At 43.2% G+C, this 22145-nt stretch overlaps 1 protein-coding gene across 3 annotated transcripts in view; it reads right to left on the bottom strand.

Moving 5' to 3' along the window:
* Positions 1-22145, bottom strand: part of ASH1L (ASH1 like histone lysine methyltransferase) — a 157478-nt gene that overhangs the window by 78946 nt on the left and 56387 nt on the right. For all 3 annotated transcript variants that reach the window (XM_075907956.1, XM_075907957.1, XM_075907958.1), the window contains one exon: positions 17286-21912. In XM_075907956.1, the coding sequence (XP_075764071.1) occupies positions 17286-21912 (4627 nt within the window). The remainder of the gene's footprint in view (positions 1-17285; positions 21913-22145) is intronic.

The raw sequence follows: 22145 nt of genomic DNA, 5'->3' as shown, positions 1-22145 counted from the left end.
AAGCCCCTAGGGGAATTTTTACTGCTAAAATTTAGACAGTAAGGGATTTTAGGCACTAACAGGGTTCAGGAGCAGCTGAATGGGTTTTTTGTGTGACTTTTGGGGGGCCTGATTCTGAGATTTAGGCACCTACAGTGGGCACCTAAATCCTTTTGTGAATCTACTCCTTGGTAACTGATAATTTTGCTACAAAGACAGTAGACTCTAAAAGTAGGCTTTATCTCAGGGACAGGAACTAGTACCATTAGGTTAGTAAGTGAGAGACAAGTGTCTCAAATGCTGTATAATTTTGCAAGACCTTTGTGAGCAAGGGATGAGAAAGTCTTGATAGAGGGGACAGATTCAAACTCAGAGACTTTTTACTTTCTGAGATCTTCCTTTAGATGCGAATCTCTTGACTTGCCTCTGGAAGTTTTCAACCATGAGAGTAACTAGTAGTATAACACCTGGGATGCTTTCTTGTGAAGAAGTTCCTGGTTTCCTTGGGAGACGCAGGAGGAGACTTCATTATAAGCCAATTTCATTGGGTTGCAGGTGAAGTATCTCCCGATAGCTTACCTTTCTTAAGGAACAGAAAGCTCAACTTTTCTGCTAATTTTCCTCAACAAGTCCAAGGCCATAAAGCTTTATATGTTACTGAGTTGCATACCATCTTCATAAGGAAGATTTTCAAATTGTCTATAGCAGTCTCCTTGTAAAAAGATGCTTGAGGGTTTGCCAGGCAGAGCCACAGTGGTCCAGAACAGCTGAGTCCTGCCTCATGCTGGATCCCAGACACTGCAGTTTTGCTTTTTAAATGTAGTAAGAGCCACCAGGTATAGTGTAGTGATCTATGGAGTGCTGGGCTCTTTCTGAGCAGACTTAAACAAACGGTCTTTTTGAGGCTCACAGTGAAGCTAAAACGGTGAGCAGAGGTAGCAAAATGATCAAAAAACTCCTGTACATCCTTGACTGAATGAGCCAACAATGCATAGTACTCTTTAAGCATCAGACAAAAGGAATGACTACTGCAGACAACTGCAACTATACATAGAAAATTACAGGGTCTAAATTAGCTGTTATTACTAAAGAAATAAATCTTGGATACATTATGGATTGTATTCGGAAAACATCTGCTCAATGTGCAGTGACAGCCAAAAAAGCTAACAATGTTAGGAACCATTAGGAAAGGGATAGAAAGACAGAAGAAGACAGAAAATACCATTATGACACTATCTACATCTACAACCTCAGCAAATCTTGAAAACAGCATGCAGTACTGGCCACCTCATCTCAAAAAAGATATATAATTAGAAAAGGGCATCATAAAAGATCAGGGGTATGGAATAATGTCCATATAAGGAACAATTAAAAAGATTGGGATTATTCAGCTCAGAAGAGAGACAACTAATGGGAAGAAGGGATATAACAGAGATCTATGAAATCATAAATGGTGTGCAGAAAGTGAAAAGGGTTACCCCTTCACATAACACAAGAACCAGGGGTCACTCAATGAAATTAACAGGCAGCAGGTTTAAAACAACCAAAAGGAAGAATATCTTCACACAATATACCAGCAACCTGTAGAATCGGTTGCCGGGGGATGTTGTGAAGGCCAAAGGTATAACCGTGTTAAAAAAATAATTAGATACATTCTAAGGCTGTCGATTAATTGCAGTTAACTAATGTGATGACAAAAAATATTAATTGTGATAAAAATAATTGAGGTTAACCACTGTTTTAATTCCACTGTTAAAATAGAATATCAATTGAAATGTATTTAAATATTTTGGATGTTTTTCTATATTTTCAAATATTGATTTCAATTACAATACAAGTTTCAGAGGGGGGTAGCCATGTTAGTCTGTTTCAGCAAAAATAAGGAGGATCCTTATCGCATCTTAAAGTCTAAAGTTTATTTGGACATAAGCTTTCATGGGCTGGAACCCAACTGATGAAGCGGGTTCCAGCCCATTAAAACTTATGCCCAAATAAATGTGTTCGTCTTTTAAGGTGCCACAGGACTCCTTGTAAATACAACAGACTATAAAATAGAGAGTGACCACTTTATATTGTTTTAATTACAAATATTTGCACTATAAAATGATAAACAAAAGAAACAGTATTTTCAATTCACCTCATACAAGTACTGTAGTGCAATTTCTATCATGAAAGTGCAACTTACAAATGTAGATTTTTTTTTACATAACTGCACTCAAAAATAAAGATTTAAAATGTTAGAGCATGCAAGCATACTCAGATCTATTTCTTGTCCAGGAAATCACGGAGAGAAACATCTCGGGCATCTGACAAAGTGGGTCTTTGCCTACGAAAGCTTATGCTCCAACACTTCAGTTAGTCTATAAGGTGCCACAGGACTCCTCGCCGCTTTTGCAGATTCAGACTAACACGACTACCCCTCCGATACAAGAGAAACAAGTTTGTTTACATTTATGGGAGATAATTCTGCCTGCTTATTTACAATGTCACCAGAAAGGAGAACAGCCATTCAACATGGCACTTCTGTAGCCAGCATTGCAAGGTATTTATGTGCCAGATACGCTAAAGTATTCATATGTCCCTTCAAGCTTTGGCCACCATTCCAGAGGACATACTTCAATGCTGATGATGTTTGTTAAAAAAAAATAATGCATTATTTAAATGTGATTAAACTCCTTAGGGAAGAACTGTATTTCTCCTGCTCTGTTTTACCCATATGCTGTCATATATATATGTTATAGCACACTCGGATGATGAGCGTATTGTTCATTTTAAGAAAACTTTCATTGTAGATTAACAAAGTGCAAAGAAAATACCAATGTGAGATTTCTAAAGATAGCTACAGCACTCGCCCAAGGTTTAAGAATCTGACATGCCTTCTGTGGCAAGTCTTTGCCCAGGCCCCTCACCCTGGCCCCAGGAGCAGCCTGAGGCGGGCTGCGGCAGCTGGCGCCCCAGGCGGAACGCGCACTCAGCCCCCCCGCCTACAGGGCCGTCAATGGATTGACGTCATCATCGGGCGCCCTGTTGAAGGCGGCACCATAGGCAACTGCCGAGTCCGCCTATACTCATGGGCCGCCCCTGCCTGGCCCCCCTTCTTTGTCCACAAATCAACTAGAGATCTTTTCTGGTACAATCACCTGCCCTGTGCCAATTTCTAACCACCTTATATTAACAGAGCTGTGATCACAGCAAACTCAGCAAGCCTCTCCTCCTGGCTCAGAAGCACACACAAGCCACTCTCTGGCTCCTCCCTCTTCACTTCCCCCCCTGGCTGCCTTATCTAGCCCTCTGGCTAATAAGGCCCACAGCTGCTTCCCGTTACCCCCTCAGGTATGGGCTTGTTCAGCTAACTTCCATTGCCCTTTTCAGGCAGGCTGTAGTGGCAGAGCTCTGGCTTAGCCAGCAAGACTGTCACACATCCAAAATCTTAGAGAGAGGAGTTAGAATCATACAATACTAGAACTGGAAAGGACCTTGAGAGGTCAACAAGTCCAGTCCCCTGTCTTAACAGCAGAACTAAGCACCATCTTATCCCTGCTAGATGTCTGTCCAACCTGTTCTTAAATATCTTCAATGATGAAGATTCCACAACCTCCCTGGGTAATTTGTTCCAGTGTTTAACTACCGTATTTTCTGGCGTATAGGGCGACTATAAGACGACCCCCTATCTTTTTAATTAAAAGATAGGGTTTCATCTTATACCCCAGCGCCCCTCCGCCTCCTTTGCTCCCGGTGTCCCTGGTCTGCTGGAGATGGTCCCCAGCAGACCAGAGGCACCGGGAGCAAAGCCGCCAGGAGCGCCTGGGCTGACCCCCCCCCCGCCGGAGCCCCTCCGCGGCTTTGAAAGCCTCGGGGGAAGCCGGCGGGGGGGCATCCCAGGCGCGCATGGGCTGCCCCCCCGCCGGAGCCCCTCCGCGGAGGGACTCCGGAGGGGGGGCAGCCCATGCGCGCCTGGGATGCCCCGCCGCTGGCTTCCCCCGAGGCTTTCAAAGCCGCGGAGGGGCTCCGGCGGCGGGGCATCCGGCGTACAAGACGACCCCCGATTTTTGGGGGATGTTTTTTAACTTCAGAGGTCGTCTTGTACGCCGGAATATACGGTACCCTGACAGTTAGGAAGTTTTTCCTAATGTACAACCTAGACCTCCCTGGCTGCAATTTAAGCCCATTGCTTCTTGTCCTATCACCAGAGGTTAAGGAGAATATTTTTTCTCCCTCTTCCTTGTGACACACTTTTAGACACTTAAAAGCTGCTATGTCCCCTCTCTCAGTCCTTTCTTTTCCAAACCAAACACAGACAGTTATTTCAGTCTTCCCTCATAGGTCATGTTCTCTACACCTTTTATCAATTTTGTTGTTCATCTCTGGACCCTCTCCAATTTCTCCACATCTTTTCTGAAATGTGGTGCCCAGAACACATAATACTCCAACTGAGGCCTAATCAACCCAGAATATAGAAGAATAACTTCTCATGTCTTGCTCACAATACTCCTGTTAACACATCCCAGAATCATATTTGCTTTTTTTGAAATAGCATCACACTATTGACTCATATTTAGCTTGTAGTCCACTATGACCCCTAGATACCTTTCTGCAATACTTCTTCCTAGACAGTCGCTTCCCATTCTATATGTGAACCAGATTGTTCCTTTCTAAGTGGAGTACTTTGCATTTGTCCTTATTAAACTTCATCCTATTTACCTCAGACCATTTCTCCAGTTTGTCTCATCATTGTCATTCTGAATTATAACCTTATCTTACAAAGCATTTGCAATCCCTCCCATCTTGGTATCATCTGCAAACTTATGCCATTATCTAAATCGCTGATGATTTATGGCACATTCTTTCAGAAGTGTTAAAAAAGAGCAACACTCTGATGCAGAGACTACAGAACCAGACCCACTAGAAAGGAAAATCAACTTTCTGCTGGTGGCATCTAACTCAGATGATGAAAATGAACATGCGTTGGTCTGCACTGCTTTGGATCGTTATCCAGCAGAACCTGTCATCAGCACGGACACATATCCTCCAGAATGGTGGGTGAAGCATGAAGAGACACATGAATCTTTAGCACATCTGGCATGTAAATATCTTGCAATGCCAGCTAAAACAGTGCCATGTGAATGGCTGTTTTCACTTTCAGGTAACATTGTGAACCAGAAGCAGGCAGCATTATCTCCTGAAAACATAAACCAACTTATTTGTCTGAGCAATTGGCTAAACAAGAAGTAAGACTAAGTGGACTTGTAGGCTCTAAAGTTTAACACTGTTTTATTTTTGGAGGCAGTTATTTTTGTATACAATTATACATTTATAAGTTTAACTTTCACAATAAAGAGACTGCACTACAGTACTTGTCATGGAGGACCTGAAAAATACTATTTTTTTGTTTTTTTTACAGTGCAAATATTTCTAAAACAAATACAAAGTGTACAGCACTCACTATCTTCTCTTGTAATTTAAATTAGTATATTTAAAACTGCAGAAAACATCTGAAAATATTTAAGCAAATGATTAACAGTGTGATTAACTGGACTATTAATTTTTTATTCTTTTGATGACCCTAATAAATTCATGGAGGATAGGTCCATCTATGGCTATTCATCAAGATGCAACTCCATGCTTCAGCTGTCCCTAAATCTTTGACTGCCACAAGCTAGGACTGAACAACAGAGGACAGATCACTTGGTAATTGCCCTATTCTGTTCATTTCCTCAAAGCTGCTGGCACTGGCCACTGTTAGAAGACAGGACACTGGGCTAGATGGACCTCTCGCCTGACCCAGTATGGCCATTCTCATGTTCAGAACCATGTGGTAGAACATTCATCAAAGAAATCTGGAGTGTTGTCTATGCTTCCAGGCTGTTTGTAACTATGATTTTTGTAACACGTGCGGATAGTCATTATGACCCTTATTCTAGACGGTTCACTACCTTTGTAAACCAAATGCATCTTTGCATTGCTGACCTGAGTGACCTGGGTCTGCAGTTAGACAGTGTTATGCTTTCAGTGGGTTCCCCAAGCTGGAGCCTTTGTGTCAGTCTGCGAAGTCCCGAAACCCAATTAATACTGAGAAGTCCCTCGGCCTGACGTCTCATCACCCTTGTTGAACCTGAGATCTGTTCTTTGCCTGTCACTAAGAGCTTGAATCTGAAAAGGAAGGATTAGAGAGTTTCTCTTCTGCAGCGTTTCAGATATAGGCATGAGTAACAGATGGGTTCTACTATGGTGGGAGCATGGGAGAAGAGGACTTGCATTCTGGGCACATGGTACCCTTTCTAGGACAGATTAGTGTGGAGTCCAGAAGAGGGCACCAACAGTCTTCCTAATTCTCCATCAGCTCTGGAGGGCTGATCTGGAGATTGAGGAAGACAGGCTGATCCATTACATGTTGATGTCTGGGAATGCAGAACAATTGCTCACTCAGACTTCTTGCTCTCAGTATGTGGCACAGGGTGGTCCTTGCATCCCCAGCTGCCCAGTGTTCCTCCCCCAAATGCTCAAATTACTCACACCCCTCAGAAAAATGCTGAAAAAGCATTCTGAGCTTCCTTCAGTCTGGATGGGCACATGTTCCAGCACAATATTCTCTCAATGTTTGTGTGTGTCACCTCAGCAGAGGACTATAAATAATGATACTGCATGCAAAACACACCAGGATGGACGGGTGAAAAAAAAAGTGGAATCACAGAAAGTTGCAGTTAAAGAGGCTTTCAATGGGTGTTTGAAAAGCAGGATTATGCTGATCTGAATATACTTGATCTCATTTTATTGCAGGTTGGCATGATTTCCTGTTTAGATGGAAGCTATTCAAGGGAATAAGCAGTGCAGCGTGTGTGTTTTATACATCAGACTATACATCAAGCTTCAAACACAGCTAGGCCTGACAGAAAAAGCAGATTCTCTTTTAGCTGAGTAGCTACTGAAAGTACTTTTGGATACAGTTTGTTTTCTAGGAACAGATTAATTACAAAGGTGGCGTAATGGCATTAAGATATGTTTAACAAACTACAAAGACCGTGAAAAAGTTTATTTTTAACAAAGGGAGTCTTCCAAGCATCATTATGCCTTAAAATAATATCCAGAAAAAAGTTACATTCAGAACTTTAAACAAGAGGAGCAACAGAATAGCTGCAACCAGACTATTCAATTTAGGAAACTACCAAATCAAAAGCTTCAGAGGGTGGCTAAGTTAGTCTGTAACAGGAAAAACTTAAAAACAACAAATAGTCTAGTAGCACCTTAAAGACTTACAAAGCATGTAGATGGTATCATGAGTTTTGTGAGCACAACCCACTTCTTCATTTGTGTTGTGCCCACAAAAGCTCATGATACCATTGAGGTGCTTTGTTAGTCTTTAAGGTACTACTAGACTATTTGTTTAACAAATTAAATGCACAGTAGGGATGTAAAATCCTGTTTAATTGGTTAACCAGTTAAATATATTGTTTAACTAGATAAATGATTAAAGTGGGGAACCAGACGGGGAGTTACTCCAGCCCGGCTCTAGCATCCCCATTGCCTGCTGCTGGGCTGGAGTGTCCTTTCCCCACCACAGGCAGGGGCTGCACAGTCCATGCTGGAGCAGCCCCTGCCAGTGAGGTGCCTGGGCCCATCAAGGACAGAGGCTGCTCCAACCAGGACACTGGAGTAACCTTGGCCTGCAACAGGCCTAAGCACCCCACAGGCAGGGGCTGCTCCAGCATCCCAGCTGGTGTAGCCACTGCCTGCAGGGCACTGAAGCCTGAGGCAGACAGGCTATTCCAGCCCCCAACCACTAACCTTAACTGGTAAGACTCGCCCGTTAAGGGTGAGGTTACTGGTTAACCATTCACATCCCTAATGCACAGCTGGATGTCACTTGTGAACACCACAAATTCTTAAGGAATTATGGAGGCCGCTGGGAGAAACTGTGCTCAAGAGAAGGTGCTAGGCATGAAGAAACCCCGTTAGACCCGTATTCATAGTCTTCCTTAGTATTTCAGGCCGGAGTTCTAAGGAGAAATATATTCTTCTGGATCCTCAAGTTTCAGTGAGGTATCAGGTAGACAACAGATGGGCTGTTAGCTCTTCTCTGATGCAAAGTAACCTACAGAGACTTTCTACAAGGAACACTAGAAGACTATGTACATTTTGCTGGAAGTTAACCCAAAGCACAATCATTTAGTTTACTTGCATAACTTTATCGCAATGCATTCCCAGCTGTTAGGAACTGATGCACAAGTGGTATCACTGAGGGAATGTTTATGGATTCACGTGCTGAATGATTCTGCTAACCACAGAAAGAACGCAGCATACAACAAAAAGATTTAACTTTTGAAAACTTCTTTGTATCGTTTGTGAAATCCTGATATCTCCTGGTTTACTAGTTGTCCAAGAATGCAAGCATCTGTGATGCCACTGATAGTAGATAGCCTTAAAAAAACCCAAATAGTCTTGTAGCACTTTAAAGACTAACAAAACATGTAGATCAGTAGTCCCCAACCATTTGAAGCTGCCAGGCGCCAGGGGGCATGGCCGTTCGCCTGCCAGGCGCCAGAGGGCAGGGACACTTGCGCACCCGGGGGCAGGGCCACGCTTACGCCACACCTCCATGAGCCACATGCCTGGGGTCAGCAACCCTATGTGCAGCGTGGCCACGGGTGGTGCCTCCCATTTGCAGCAAGTCTGGGGCCAGCGTCCTGCAGAGCCACGTGCCCAAAGCTGGCACCCCCCCATAGCTGCGTGCCCGGGGGCGGGGATGCCAATTTGCTGTGCTCCCGGGGCGGCCAATTTGCCTTGCGCCCGAGGCTGGCGCTCCCCCATAGCCGCGCACCCAGGGCGCGGATAGCCAATTTGCTGCGCGGGCAGCCAATTCGCTGTGCGCCCAGGGCCGGCGCTCCCCATGTGCCGCGCACCCGGGGCACGGGTGGCCACTTCGCCGTGCTCCCGGGGCCGGCACCCCCCATAGCCACGCGCCTGGGGCGCGGGCAGCCAATTCACCACACTCCCAGAGCCAGCACCCCCCATGCGCCTGGGGTCGGCTCCGGCACCGCGCATGCACCATGCTCCCGGGGTGGGGCCAGCCCCGAGCACTTGGCGGGAGCACACAAATGCCCCCGCGGGTGCCATGGTGCCCATGGGAACCGTGTTGGGGACCACTGATGTAGATGGTATCATGAGCTTTTGTGGGCACAGCCTACTTCTTTAGATGACTGGAGTGTTGAACATTCCGGTTGGTCATCTGAAGAAGTGGGCTGTGCCCACGAAAGCTCATGATACCATCTACATGTTTTGTTAGTCTTTAAAGAGCTACCAGACTATTTGTTGTTTTTTAAGTTTATCCTGTACAGACTAACTCTGCTACCCCTCTGAAGTAAGTATCCTTTAAGGCCTACAGTATCACTTACATCTCAGAATGATGAAAACACCTGTTAATAGCTTCAAATGCTAGACACAAGCATTTGTGTCCAGTCGGAAGATCACCATGTGGAGTAGATAGTTTAAAATACAATATAGCGGTGGGCTCTCAATGACCATTTACAACAATTTTAAAAGGCATTCCTTGCTATTACTCTCACTTCCTACCAGTCATTTTAACTGTTCTGATTCAATCTTCTCTTCACTGTGGCACTTAATTTAGATCTGCTTTAATAAAATGAGCTTCTTTTACAGTCCCACAGGTTTTCCCTTCCATCCACCTTATTGTCTCTAAAGTGTATATAAATCTGAGCTTTTTATGAATATTTGGAGTTTCAGAATCATACTAGTGAAATGGTAATAAAAGTAAACACACACATGAAACGACCACTGACTGTTTCATAAAACTCTGATCATGGAGCTTGTTCCTAGATGCAGTTCTTCTGGCCTTTGCTCTCGGGAACCACAGATATGCAGCACTAGAAGCTTCTTGTGAATGAGCTGGATGCTAGGCTAAAAGCTGGTTCAACAATAAAAACAGCTGGTTCCAATTGTGGGAAATACACTTACTGAAAGCAATACATTTCATTTGACTCACCAATTAAATGCACTACAAGAGGGAGAATGATTCAGAGCCTGCACCAGCAGGTTTTAACCTAAAATGTCTCTGCTTTTCCTCTAATTAGGCTGTTTCTCATAAAACCCAAGTCAGATCATTCACCATAATGGAATTCCTCAAGAAATTCCCAGAACTGCATTAAGTACCACAACTAGTTTTCTACTCCTCACATTTAAACTTAACCCCTTGATGACTTAGCATTTTGGAGCTTTCTTCATAAATTGAAGGAAGTATTAACCTTATATAGCTCTTATGTTAACTAAAATATTTTTAATAATCTGAAATATAGAGCTAGGAAAGTCACAATTATTATAATTGCACATAAATACCCTACCAACCATCATGGTATCTGGCATTTTATATGGGTTAAATTGGATCACTGGGTCATAACAGCAAGTAGTGCTTCAAACAACTAATACATTTTACTTGAATACACTTTTTAAACAAACACAGAGACGAACAGTTAATCTTAATCTAATTTCTGCAAGATGGTAGTTCACTGAGCAATAAAATATCTCCTATAATTGGCATTAAACAGCCAGAGTCATGTTTGTTGTCCTTTCTTTAACAATTATCTTCCATTAGGGTTGTTAAGGGTGAGGGTTACTGGTTAAGGTTAACTGGTGGGGGCTGGAAGAGCCCTCGTGCATGGTGGGTACAGGGAGCACCGTGGGCAAGCGTGCTCCAGCCCAGCCAGAGCAATCCTTGTCTGCAGCAGGCCCGGGGCCCTCCCCCATTTAAATATTAACCGATTAAATGTAAACATTAAGAGGTTAACTAATTCAATAGGATTTTACATCCCTACTTTCCATGATTTAAGAACTAATAATTGAACACATCTAAGCAATAAGCTTTGACTTTTGCTAGTTTATTTGCTATCTTTTCAGTTTTTGAAATTACCACAATTTTGTTCCTTGCTAAAGGCAGAAAAGGAAGCACCTCTATACCTACATTTGGTAGCTAAATTATGTACATAATTCCATATAAAAATACTAAATTAAAGACTGTTAAGGCTGAATAGCTCAATATTCAAAAGACGGGCATCAATAATATTAAAGTTGTCTGTGCAACCTTAGTTCTGCCCCCCATGTATATGTATTATAATGTGGTCTTTTATTACAAGAATCACATATTACCTTTGCAATGTAGTATACATGTAAGGAAGCAGGACTCCTGAAATGTACTCTCCCACTAACTGGACAGAATTGCAGATTATTGCCAAAAATCATTTTTTATCCTAACATTCCAAGTCTCTCAGAGCAGCTTCAAACTGCCATTATTTTAAAAATTTCAACCTGCCAATCAAATGCCTTAGTTTTTTTCCCTTCCAAATGTGGAATCTCCCTTCCATTTCTGAAGCCCAAGCTGGACACTATTCAGTCCTGAAGTTACAATGGGTAGAAGAGCTAGAAATGAGATCTTTGTATCACTGGAAAGTGAAGATTTTCAGCTTTCCATTGGGGGGCACAGCACTTTTATAAGCCCTAGAAGGGCAAGATATACCAGAGTTTGAAGTTATGAGTCAGAGTTGGGAAGTGAGGAGTGGCTCAGGACAGGAAGATGGGGGTGCAGGAGTCAGGGCCAGGGTGGGGTATTCATGGCAGGAAGTAGGGTGGCAGGACTCAGGGTAGGGAGTTGGGAAGTGCGAGAGGTCTTTGGATAGTGGGGTCGCCTGCCAGCTGGGACACCAGGAAGGCTGGCCAGCAGGAGGAGAGAGGGGATTGGACAGCCCTGTCCCCCAGGAACTGCAATCTGGAGGGCTGGGCAGTGCAGCCCCTGACTCCTGGGAGGAGTGGCTAGGGCAGCACAACCCCGGTACCTTGGAAGGAGTGCACTCCCGGCCCTGAGTCTTGTACCTCCCACCCTCTGTCCTGAGGCCCCACGACACCTCCTAGCCTCCTGCCCTCACCCCCGGGGCTCCCATAAAGACCTAGGCAACACCAGGTGGGTGGGTGTAAAAAAGTAAGTAAAACATAGTTTTACTTCCAGGAAGACCTACAGCATTTTACTCATGATAAATAAGCAACTCTTTTACAGGAGGAATAAAATAAACAGTCTCATTGACAATTTAAAAAAAACCTTCATCTCACTATCCCAACGCGTTGTATATATACTTGTGTAGTAAAAATTTAACTAATTCGGATTAATCACTCGTCTACTTCTTTACATGCAAATGCATTTCTTTACATGACAGACAACTTTCTATTACTGCAATACACAAGAAGTCTAATTTGCCACTCCCTGCCCTTAGGTAACATTTCAGGCTGACTATGCCACTTGAGTTTAATGATAATCTCCAGGACTCCTTCAAGAGGGGAATCTCTTTCAATACGTCAGTTCGTAATTATGCTGCAAGGATCCTACTTACACTGTTCATAATGGCCTTTGCTGCTACTTGTAAGGCTGTAATGTTCATTTGATTTTCAGGAAGGTGATTAGTGATGGTTGTAGCTTTAAGTGGATCCTGGAAAGACCAATCAAATGGATCCGTTGTTTAATTAATTTTCAATTTTTATCTTAGACACAGAAAGTTTTGAACACACTGGAGCCATTGGCAGCTTGTGACATTGACAAGCAACTTCAAAATAATGCCTGTTTGAGCACAGTTCTATGTTAGAAAACTTGAAAGTTTGCTCTACCTAATATAACTGTCTCTGCTTTCTACCCCAGCACCTGAAGAGGAGACATCTTGTTTTTGTGTTTCTAGGTTTCCCCCCCCAGATTAATAAGGAGTTGAGGTTGAGGCTACCTTCTTTACAAGTTATGATGTGGTCAAGCACACACACACACACACTAGGGATGTAAAATCCCATTTCATTGGTTAACGGGTTAAACATATTGTTTAACTAGTTAACCGATTAAAGGGGGATGTGGGTGGGTGGACTACTCCAGCATGGCTGGTGCAGCTCCTCACCTGCCCACTGCTGGACTGCACCAGCTTCTGCGCCACTGGCATGGGCCGCACTGGTTGCTCCAGTCCCTTCTGGTTAACTGGCTAAACATTCACAACCCTAATACAGACCACTGCTTTGCTATCAAATGTGGCACATCCAATCTGTTTATGTAGATGTTTTTACATCAGGAATCACTTTACTTACATCAATTCACCAACCTATTAAAATTATTTAAGGGGGTCAACAAATTTGTGGAATTTCAAAAAGTCTCTGAACAGGTCCTACACCAAAGCCTCTTAAACAAAGTAAGGAGTTATGGGGTGGGGGGAAAGATCTCATGAATCAGTAACTGGTTAAAAGACAGGAAACAAAGATTGAAAATAAACTGGTCAGTTCTCCACAGTGAAAACAAAGGTTGAGAAATAGCTAAATTCCCCAAGATTCTGTCCTACTTATGCGACTCATATTTAAGGATGTCAACGTGTAATGACTACATGAGTCAAATGCAATCCCCCGCCCTGCTGCCTCTGTATTAGAAGCAGCAAGGGGTGGTGGGAACTAGTGCCCATTAGGGGCTGGCTTAGAAACCAGCTCCCCACAAGCATCAGATCTGCCTGTTTCCACGCCCCCCGCACTGTTGTCTCTGATAGAGGGGCAGCAGCGTGGAGGGTCAGGGGGTAGACAGGAGCCAATTCATGTGTGGATCTGCCTTTTGTGCATACCAGCTCCACAGACCCACCTGCCCTTCCTCTCCCTGCCTCCTACAGAGACAGTGAGGGGGAAGAGGCAGGAGCTGGTGCTGGGGGAAGCAGCTTAAAAGCTGGTTCCCCACAGCACCAGTTCTGCAGTGCCACCTATCCCTCTCCCCCCCACGTTGTTGCCTCTATCAGAGGCAGCAGCGTGGGATGTGTGAGAGCAAGGAAGGCTGCCATAAAGCATCCTCGTCTGCCATGACGTGGGCTCTGCATGGACAGAGGCTGCTCTGGGACCCACAGAACAGCCCATGTCTGTGGTGGGTCTGAGCTCACTGCGGACAGAGGCTGCTCAGCAGCAGTAGCCTCTGTCCGCGAGCTCAGACCCCCCCATGGACAGGGGCCACTGCCAGGGAGCACCCTCTGTCAATGGGGGCTTGGATTCCCCCGTGGACAGGGGCTGCTGCTCTGCAGTAGGTGGATCTATCTGTGTGGGAAGCTGGTTTTAAAGTGGCTCCCTTCGCTGACCAGCTCTTGCCTGCCACCCCACGCTGCTGCCTTTGCTAGAGAGGCAGCAGTGCAAGGTGGCGGGTGCTCTCCGGGGGTGGCTCTGGAAGCACACTGGCTGCTGGCCCTGCCTCCAGGGACTATCAAATAGTCGTGCAATCACTAAAATTTCATGCGGTTACACAACTATTCAATTACATGCAATCTAACATCCCTATTCATATTCCGAAATAATTGGGAAAGGTGGTAAACTGTGAGGTGACAAAGTCTGCAGACAATTCTACATTACTCAAAATAATTAGTCTAAGGCTGACTGTGAAGAGTTACCAAAGGATCTCACAAAACTGGATGACTGGACTACAAAAGAAGAAATTAAATAGTAGAAAATACCAAGTAAAAGACATTGGAAAAAAATAAACCCAAATATACATACAAAATGATGGGATCTAAATTAGTGGATACCTGTTGAGAAAGAGACTTTGGGAGTCATTGTGGATAGATTACTGAAAACATCTTCTCAATGTGCAGTGGCAGTCAAAAAAGCTAACCATGCAAGGGGCTATTAGGAAAGGGATAGAAAATATAACAGAAAATATCACCCATAAGTAAATCCTTTTCACAAAGTGATCACACCATATCTAATTTTTCAACACTCATCCTCAAAGGAAGCCTGTTAAACACCACTTCCAAATGTGGACTCTGGGAATGCTGCTGTACACTAAAACCATGGACTTATCACAGACACTGGTTTCATGGCTCATTATAATGATCAGTAGCACACACCTGCTTGCTAGCCCTTAAAATGGTCCATTTTCAAATTCCTTTTGCATACCATTATTCCGAATTCATGTACTAAAGGACAGGCCCAACAGAGAAAGCAACAGAACGTCACTAGCCATTACCTACAGCCCCCAGCTAAAACCTCTCCTACACATCATCAAGAAACTACAACCTATCCTAGATGGTAATCCCTTGCTATCTTAGATCCTGGGAGGCAGGCCAGTCCTCGCTTACAGACAGCCCCCCAACCTGAAACAAACACTCACCACTAACTGCACACCACACATGGAAACATTAACCAAGGAACCAAACTCTGCAACAAACGCTGTTGCCAAATCTGTCCACATATTTACTTTAGTGACACAATCATACGACCTAACTACATCAGCTATACCATCAAGGGCTTGTTCATTTGCATATCATCATGTGCCAGCAATGCCCCTCTGTCATGTACACTGGACAAACTGGACAGCATCTACGCAAAAGAATAAATGGACACAAATCAGACACCAAGAATGGTAACATACAAGAACTGTAAGGAAAGGACTTTAACCTTCCTGGATACACAGTTACAGACTTGAAAGTTACACTTGAGCAAAAAACTTCAAAAAAGACTTCAGCATCAAACTGCTGTGCTGGAATTCATATGTAAATTTGACACCATCAGACTGGGTCTGAAATAAGGACTGGGAATGGCTCTCCCATTATAATAAGCAATTTTCCCCATTAGGTATTCTTACCTTATCAACCGTTGGAAGTGAGCCACATCCACCCTGAATGAATTACTCTCATTTGCACCATTGTAAAACTCCCATCTCTGTATGTATGTATCCCTGCCATCTGAATCTTTCATTTTATGGATCTGACTAAATGAACTGCAGCCCACAAAAGCTTATGCCCCAATAAATTTATTAGTAATTAAAGTGCCACAGGACTCCTTGTTGTTTAATCTAACCCTTATTGCCCACTCACCATCTCAAGTGATATCCTACAACGTGTTACCACTTATGCTCAACTACTGTGTATTTAGCTCAGAAATTCTGATTTCTTTCCCCAAATCTGAAGAACTCCATGTAGTTTGAAAGTTTGTATCTTCCTTCAACAAAAGTTGGTCCAAGATATCACCTTACCCACCTTGTGCATTTCATATCCTGGAACCAACACGGCTACAATACCTTTGCAAACACATTTGAAAATTTTAGAGTGTATATACATTCTGAACTTAATTCAGTAAAAATGCCATCGCGAGATTCTATGTTTATTGTTTCATGTTAGCTTTTACTTCAACTTCACTCAAGATACAAGTAAAAAGATAGATAACTTATCAATTATGCAAACCAACCTGAAGTATTAATATAAAGATGAATTTTCTTTGCTCATGGATGACACCACCGTTTATTCTGTGATTATTTTGCAGTAGGCATCTAAGCTGCACTGTAGTAAGCATTGTAAACATAACTTAGGCAAAGATCTTGTCCCAAAGAGTTCATAATTTAACTTTAATATGAGACACAACAGGTGGATGTAAAAAACAGATAGGGTAAGCATAAAGTATGTGTGAGATTATTATAAGTAGCAAAGCACACCAAGTGCTTAGTCACCAGTAATAAAGATTTTGCAACTGAAATTTAGTTAATAATTCCGTTAATGTACAGACTATCAAAGAATCCAGCTGACTCTCCCATAACTGCATTGACTCTGTATCACTATGGGGAGTAAAACAGAAAAAATATTTGATTAAACAAGCAGGTATGATTTACAAACACAAAAGGGTACAGGATCTGTTGCACAAAAAGATGGTAATCACTTATAGTTACTTTATTACTATTACTACTCTATAAGACTGCACTGAATTAGCTAAGAGTTTAAAAAAAAATTCTTACAGCATGGGGACAAGTGTATTACTGGCTAGCTCAAAACCAGCCAAATACAATTTTACCAAATTAAACAAATAAACCAAACCAGAAAAACAACATCCTTTTCCTTTAGACTGGAATCAAGCATGAGAAATTTCAACCCAAAGAACAATTTTCCCAGGAAGTTCAAAGTGCTCAATAGGAGCTTGTAAAAGGAAAGTGCATCCTTAATCATAAGGATGGTATTGTTCCAAGAAAACAGTAATAAAGGACTATGTGAAATTCCACTTGGGTAATCTTGATAGTACTTCTATGTGTCAGACTGTCCAATAAACTGTAGTTAGTACTATACTGGACAGTGTTCCAATACTGTGGAGATGCTCAAAGTGAAACACGGTATTTCAGAGCTCCATTATACTGGTAGTTTTCTAACATAGGAAAATGTTTATAAACCATTGTAACTTTTGCCACCAAACTTTATAAAAATGGCCTTATTAGATATGGAACACTATAGGAACACTACCATCGAGAAGGGAGGTACCACAGAAATCTGTCCTACCTGACAGTGGCTGTAGTGCCTTTTCAATAGAAGGCAACGGGTCCTTTCTGAGAGGTCGGCTGAGTGAAGCCTCCTGTGTACTGAAGAGTCCAGGACTGTCAGTTAATTTTTTACGTCCACTACTGCTGGTAGAGTTAGTGACTCTGCAGCTGCCTATTGCACTCGTGAAAAGATTTGTGTGTTCATCACTGCTAGCTGGCTCAGAACTAGGGGTGAATCCTCCCAAGGACAGACCTGCAGAGTTTTCAGAACAGTCGATCTGTAATGGTGTCTGTAATCCCAATGCTAAAGAGTTAGACTCCGAAGGTTCTCTCCTGACCCATTGTTCCTCTCTGCTTAGCAAACCCTTAGAAGGTGAAAGGTGCGGACAAGACATATGACATCTGTGTTTCTCTTTATGTTTGTATCTCTCACCAACAGCTTCCTTTCCAAATCTGTAGCGCTTCAAGGATTCCAGGACTGTTCTGGAAGAGCTGTTAGAAGTTATAGTGTCCATGGAAACCTGTGGTTGCTCTGAAGAACGATGTTCTCTATGTTTATGACGATGTCTGTGTTTATGCTCAAGCATCCAGCCATAAGCCATTTCAGGTGGAACACTGGGATAGGTGCTCATAGACAGGAGTGGAGTCCTGCTAGTTGTGAGGAAGGCTTCTTGACGTAGAAGCTTATGCTTCTTCTTGTGGTATTTGGCAGGATTAAGAAGCAAATGGCCTGCATGCATGTAAGAAGGTGGTGGCAGTGGGGTAGTAAAAGAAGGAGAAGGTGGTGGAGGATAAAGAGTTGGAGGGTACCTTCCATAATAACCTAGTCCTATTGGAGTAGCTGCAAGGGGAGAAGGAGAATAAGGCATGCCATAAGAGGGATAGAATCCAGTACTGGAAAGAGGAAAACTAAGACTATGCATGAAAGGCATTTCTGCCATAGCCTCCCGCATCTTGGGGGGTCTGCCTCTCTTCTTCTTTAAATCAGGTTTCCGAATGTAGTGCAAAGGATCTAAAGGAAAGGTTGGATGAGTATAGAAGCTATTGAAGTTTATCCTAAAAATAGTAGGCAGTAGGTCTCGGGGTATAAAATGATGACTTCTGTGGGTTATTCTTATTTCACTCAACCGACTTATTAGTTCCTCTAACTCAGCGAGGAAATCGGGGTCTTGCCTACCTCGGAGCTGAGGGTATTTCTTTTTCCTTTTTCGTTTCTGTCTTTTCATTTTATCATAACTGAGGTAATCGTGACCCCGGCGCTTACACTTATGTTTGTGTTTTTCTTTTAGGCTACTTAAAACTGTGGAGGTGTCAGGGGAAATGAGGGAAACGTGCTCAAACGAATGTCTTTTCTTCTTCTGCCCACAGAATTTCTCTGCTCGGTCTGAAGTACTGTTATTATCTGTTCCTATTCCACTGTCACTGGGGACTGTCTCATCACTGTGAGACTCACTAATTGGTGAAGGAGTGGCTTCCTTCAGCGATGTCAGTTCACTTAAGTGAGAAGGAGAGTTCGGCAATAAAGTAGGAGGAGATAATCTCCTCCTTCCCTTGGAGGCCTTTTTCATTGCAAGGGTCTGAATTAAACTTCCTTGTCTGGAGTGTATATGTAAGTATGGCACTGAACTGGGCTCCACAAATCCTGCATCGCTGCTGACAGGGCTTTGCCCCCCACTGGCTGCTGAAGACTGAGAGCACACTGGAGATGGAAGAACCTCTGAATTATTAGCTGCTGAAGGCAGCAAAGGAGGAAGTACATGTCCCAGGGGTGTCCCAGCTGTTTGCTGGGTAGTATTCTCTAGAATAGTTAAACTGGCAGAATTACTAGTTAAAATACCATTCAGGACAGTTTTTGGTTTCCTACCTCTTCTCTTTCCTATGTAAATGGTTCCTTTCTTGCTAACATTTATCTGCTGGCCTAATTTTGAACCAAATGTGGCAGCAAGGGTTGACACTGTATTGTGGACTTTGGATTGCACTTTCCCTTTGTTATTTGGTTCCACTGTGCTACAGAGGATTTGATTCAAAAGCTTTTTTCGCTTCAAGGTTTTCATTTTGTTTATTTTTCGGATAATTGTTTTCATTAATTGCCCATTATTTCTCTTGATAACTTTTCTATCTGATTCTGCCTCAGGGTCTCTCATGCTACACATATTAGTATTCTGGGCTTCCTCTGGATCTCTGACCTGTTCTTTCCTCTCAAAAAAATCCCCACTACATTGCTGATCACTTTCAGACTCCATTTTGTTTAAATTATCTGTCGCAACAAAAGGTGCTACAGACAGAATAGGTGGTTTCATTTTAAGAGCTGATCTGATCTGCCTTTTGGGTCGCCCTCTCTTCTTAGGAAAAATCTGTCCCGCTAAGCTTTGTTTTAGGGAGGGAATTTCTATCTCGGGTTGCAGAACAGGAGGCTCTTGTTCTTCCTTTGATTGCACTGAGAAAACTTTTGATGCTGGGATTTTTAGGGTTCTCTTTGGGGGACCTTCCAGCTGGGGCATCTCCTTTGATTTAGGCCTTCCTCTTTTGGGTTTATAAAAGTCTGGCAAGAGGTCACCTGACACACACACACTGGAGGGCGGTTTGTGAGTACTATAAAATTTTTGAGTCTGTTTGTCAGCTTCAGTTAACAGAGCCAGAGACTGTCCACCGTTGGACTTGCTCAGTTTTGGCAACTGATGTTTGACAAATTCATGCTCTACAAATGAAGTTGACCCTATATTTTTCAAGAATTTAGCTTGCTCCAGACTACTGTTGGATAGTGCACTGCACGAAATGTTTTTAAAAAGCTCTGACCTTTCTAATTCTAGACCCTTTGTAGGCCGACACATGTTTCTAGACACCACTTTAGTCCACCGTGGTTTCCTTCCTTTTCTTTTCTTTAAAGATTTTGACTGAGTAGCACTTAGGTCTTCAGCTCCTTGGCAAGGTTTCCCTGATGCAGTTATTGCACCAATCTTTAGAAACTGTTTGGTATTAAACAAACTTGTGAAGCTAACAACTGAAGAGGTGACGGTAGCATGAACATTTGATTCAGTTGTCAGACTGTTTTTTTTCCCTATGGAGGGACTAGTTCTTGTGGTCTCTGTACGTGTGGCTTTTAAATCATGTAATTCTTTATCCACACCTTTAAAATCAGTGCTCAGACTGTGAGCTGATGATCGGTTCAGGTGCAAAAGTGTACTGTCCGAAGAAAACTGAGTCTTCCCAATCTGCTCCGAAATGCCTTCTAACAGATCTGTGGTGGTACTTACATATGCTGGATTTGAAGCTAACTGAGAGGAGGTTGCTGTGGGGCTCCTGTTTAAGGTAGTAACAGACACTGTGGGTGAGGGTGATGGGAGGTTTCCCTCTCCAACAGCACTAAACGGGGACTTTGCTGTAGAGACATCTGAAGCTCCTCCTGTCCTAAAGTCTGGTGTAGTGCAATACACTGGAGGCTGCTTTTCATGCTTAGATGTTTCATAAGTGCCCTTTTCACTGGATGAGAAACTGTCCTGCTGAATACAGGTTCCTTCATTAAATATTTCTTTGTCTATGCCAGAAACCTCTTTTCGAAGTGAAATCTTTTCCAAGATATTATCTTTATTCTGTCTTATAATATGTTTCTCAAAAGTTTTACTGTTGGTGTTATCTTTCAAGAATTCTGTAGTCTCATGGCTTTCGAGATTACTGAGGTTCGTGCTGCAAGAAAGCTTGAAGGTCTCAGAAGCAGGACTGACAGAATCAGCTTTCAGACTTCCAGAGTCCTTGTTTGTTAATCCTGCTGAAGTGCCTGGCAGTTTCTTCCCAGAGTCCTTGCTCACTAGTCCCACTGGGGTGCCAATCCCCAGCAGCTTCTTCCCAGAGTCTTTGTTAATCAATCCTGCTGGGGTGCTAATTCCCAGCAGCTTCTTCCCAGACTCCTTGTTTACCAATCCCACTGGGGCACCAATCCCCAGTGACTTCTTTCCCAATTCCTTGTTAACCAATCCCACTGGGATGCCAATCCCTGGTGGCTTCTTCCCAGAGTCCTTATGAACTAAAACAGCCACAGAGCTAGTCACTGGCTGCTTCTTCCCAGAGTCCTTGTTAATTAATGCAGCTGGAGTGTCAATCCCTGGTGACTTCTTTCCAGAGTCCTTGTTAATCTGTCCAGCTGAAGGGCCAATCCCTGGCGGCTTCTTCCCAGAGTCTTTGTTAACCAATATGGCTGCAGTGCCAGTCCCCAGTGGCTTCTTCCCTGAGTCCAATCCAGCAGCAAGGCTAGTTCCTGGCAATTTCTTTACTAAGTCCTTATTAACCAGTCCAGCTACAGTTCCAGTTCCTGGTGGCTTCTTCCCAGAGTTTTTAACCAACCCAGATGAAGTTCCAGTTCCTGGCTTCTTCTGCTTTGTTTTGGAAGACTTGGAGGGGGGGCAAATTGCAATGAGTTGAGCCAATTTTTCTGTTACGGTTGTTGCTCCATTAATTTGTGCTCTATCCTTCAAGTCAGGATCACGGCTACCGACAAGAGCAGAAGGAGATGACTTTACATAATCTGTCATTTGAGTGGGTAACGGAGAAAGTTTCTTAGATGCAGGACTTGTTTCTCCTTGTAGGTTTTCCTCAGCATGGAATTCAACTGGTGCAATTTCTCCCACTTTCTTGCAAAGCTTTGAAGGATCCTAAAAGTTTAAATAAGAAAAATACTTTAGAACCTGAGAAAAACAAAAGTAAATTTTCTCTAATCATTCTATCCTGTTGTGCTGATGTAATTAATTTATTGCTGTTGGATAAGGGATCTCTTTGAATGAGAGGATGCATCTCAACGGACTGTGTCATTTCTAAAAGAACAGATTTCAGTGGACAAGTACAGGGTTTTATAAAACAACTATTAACCATACACCTCTGCAATACC

This window comes from Pelodiscus sinensis, chromosome 24 (genome assembly GCF_049634645.1).
Source record: "Pelodiscus sinensis isolate JC-2024 chromosome 24, ASM4963464v1, whole genome shotgun sequence".
Lineage (NCBI taxonomy): Eukaryota > Metazoa > Chordata > Testudines > Trionychidae > Pelodiscus > Pelodiscus sinensis.
The sequence above is the reverse complement of the archived record's forward strand: the minus strand, read 5'-3'. Positions and strand labels throughout refer to the sequence as shown.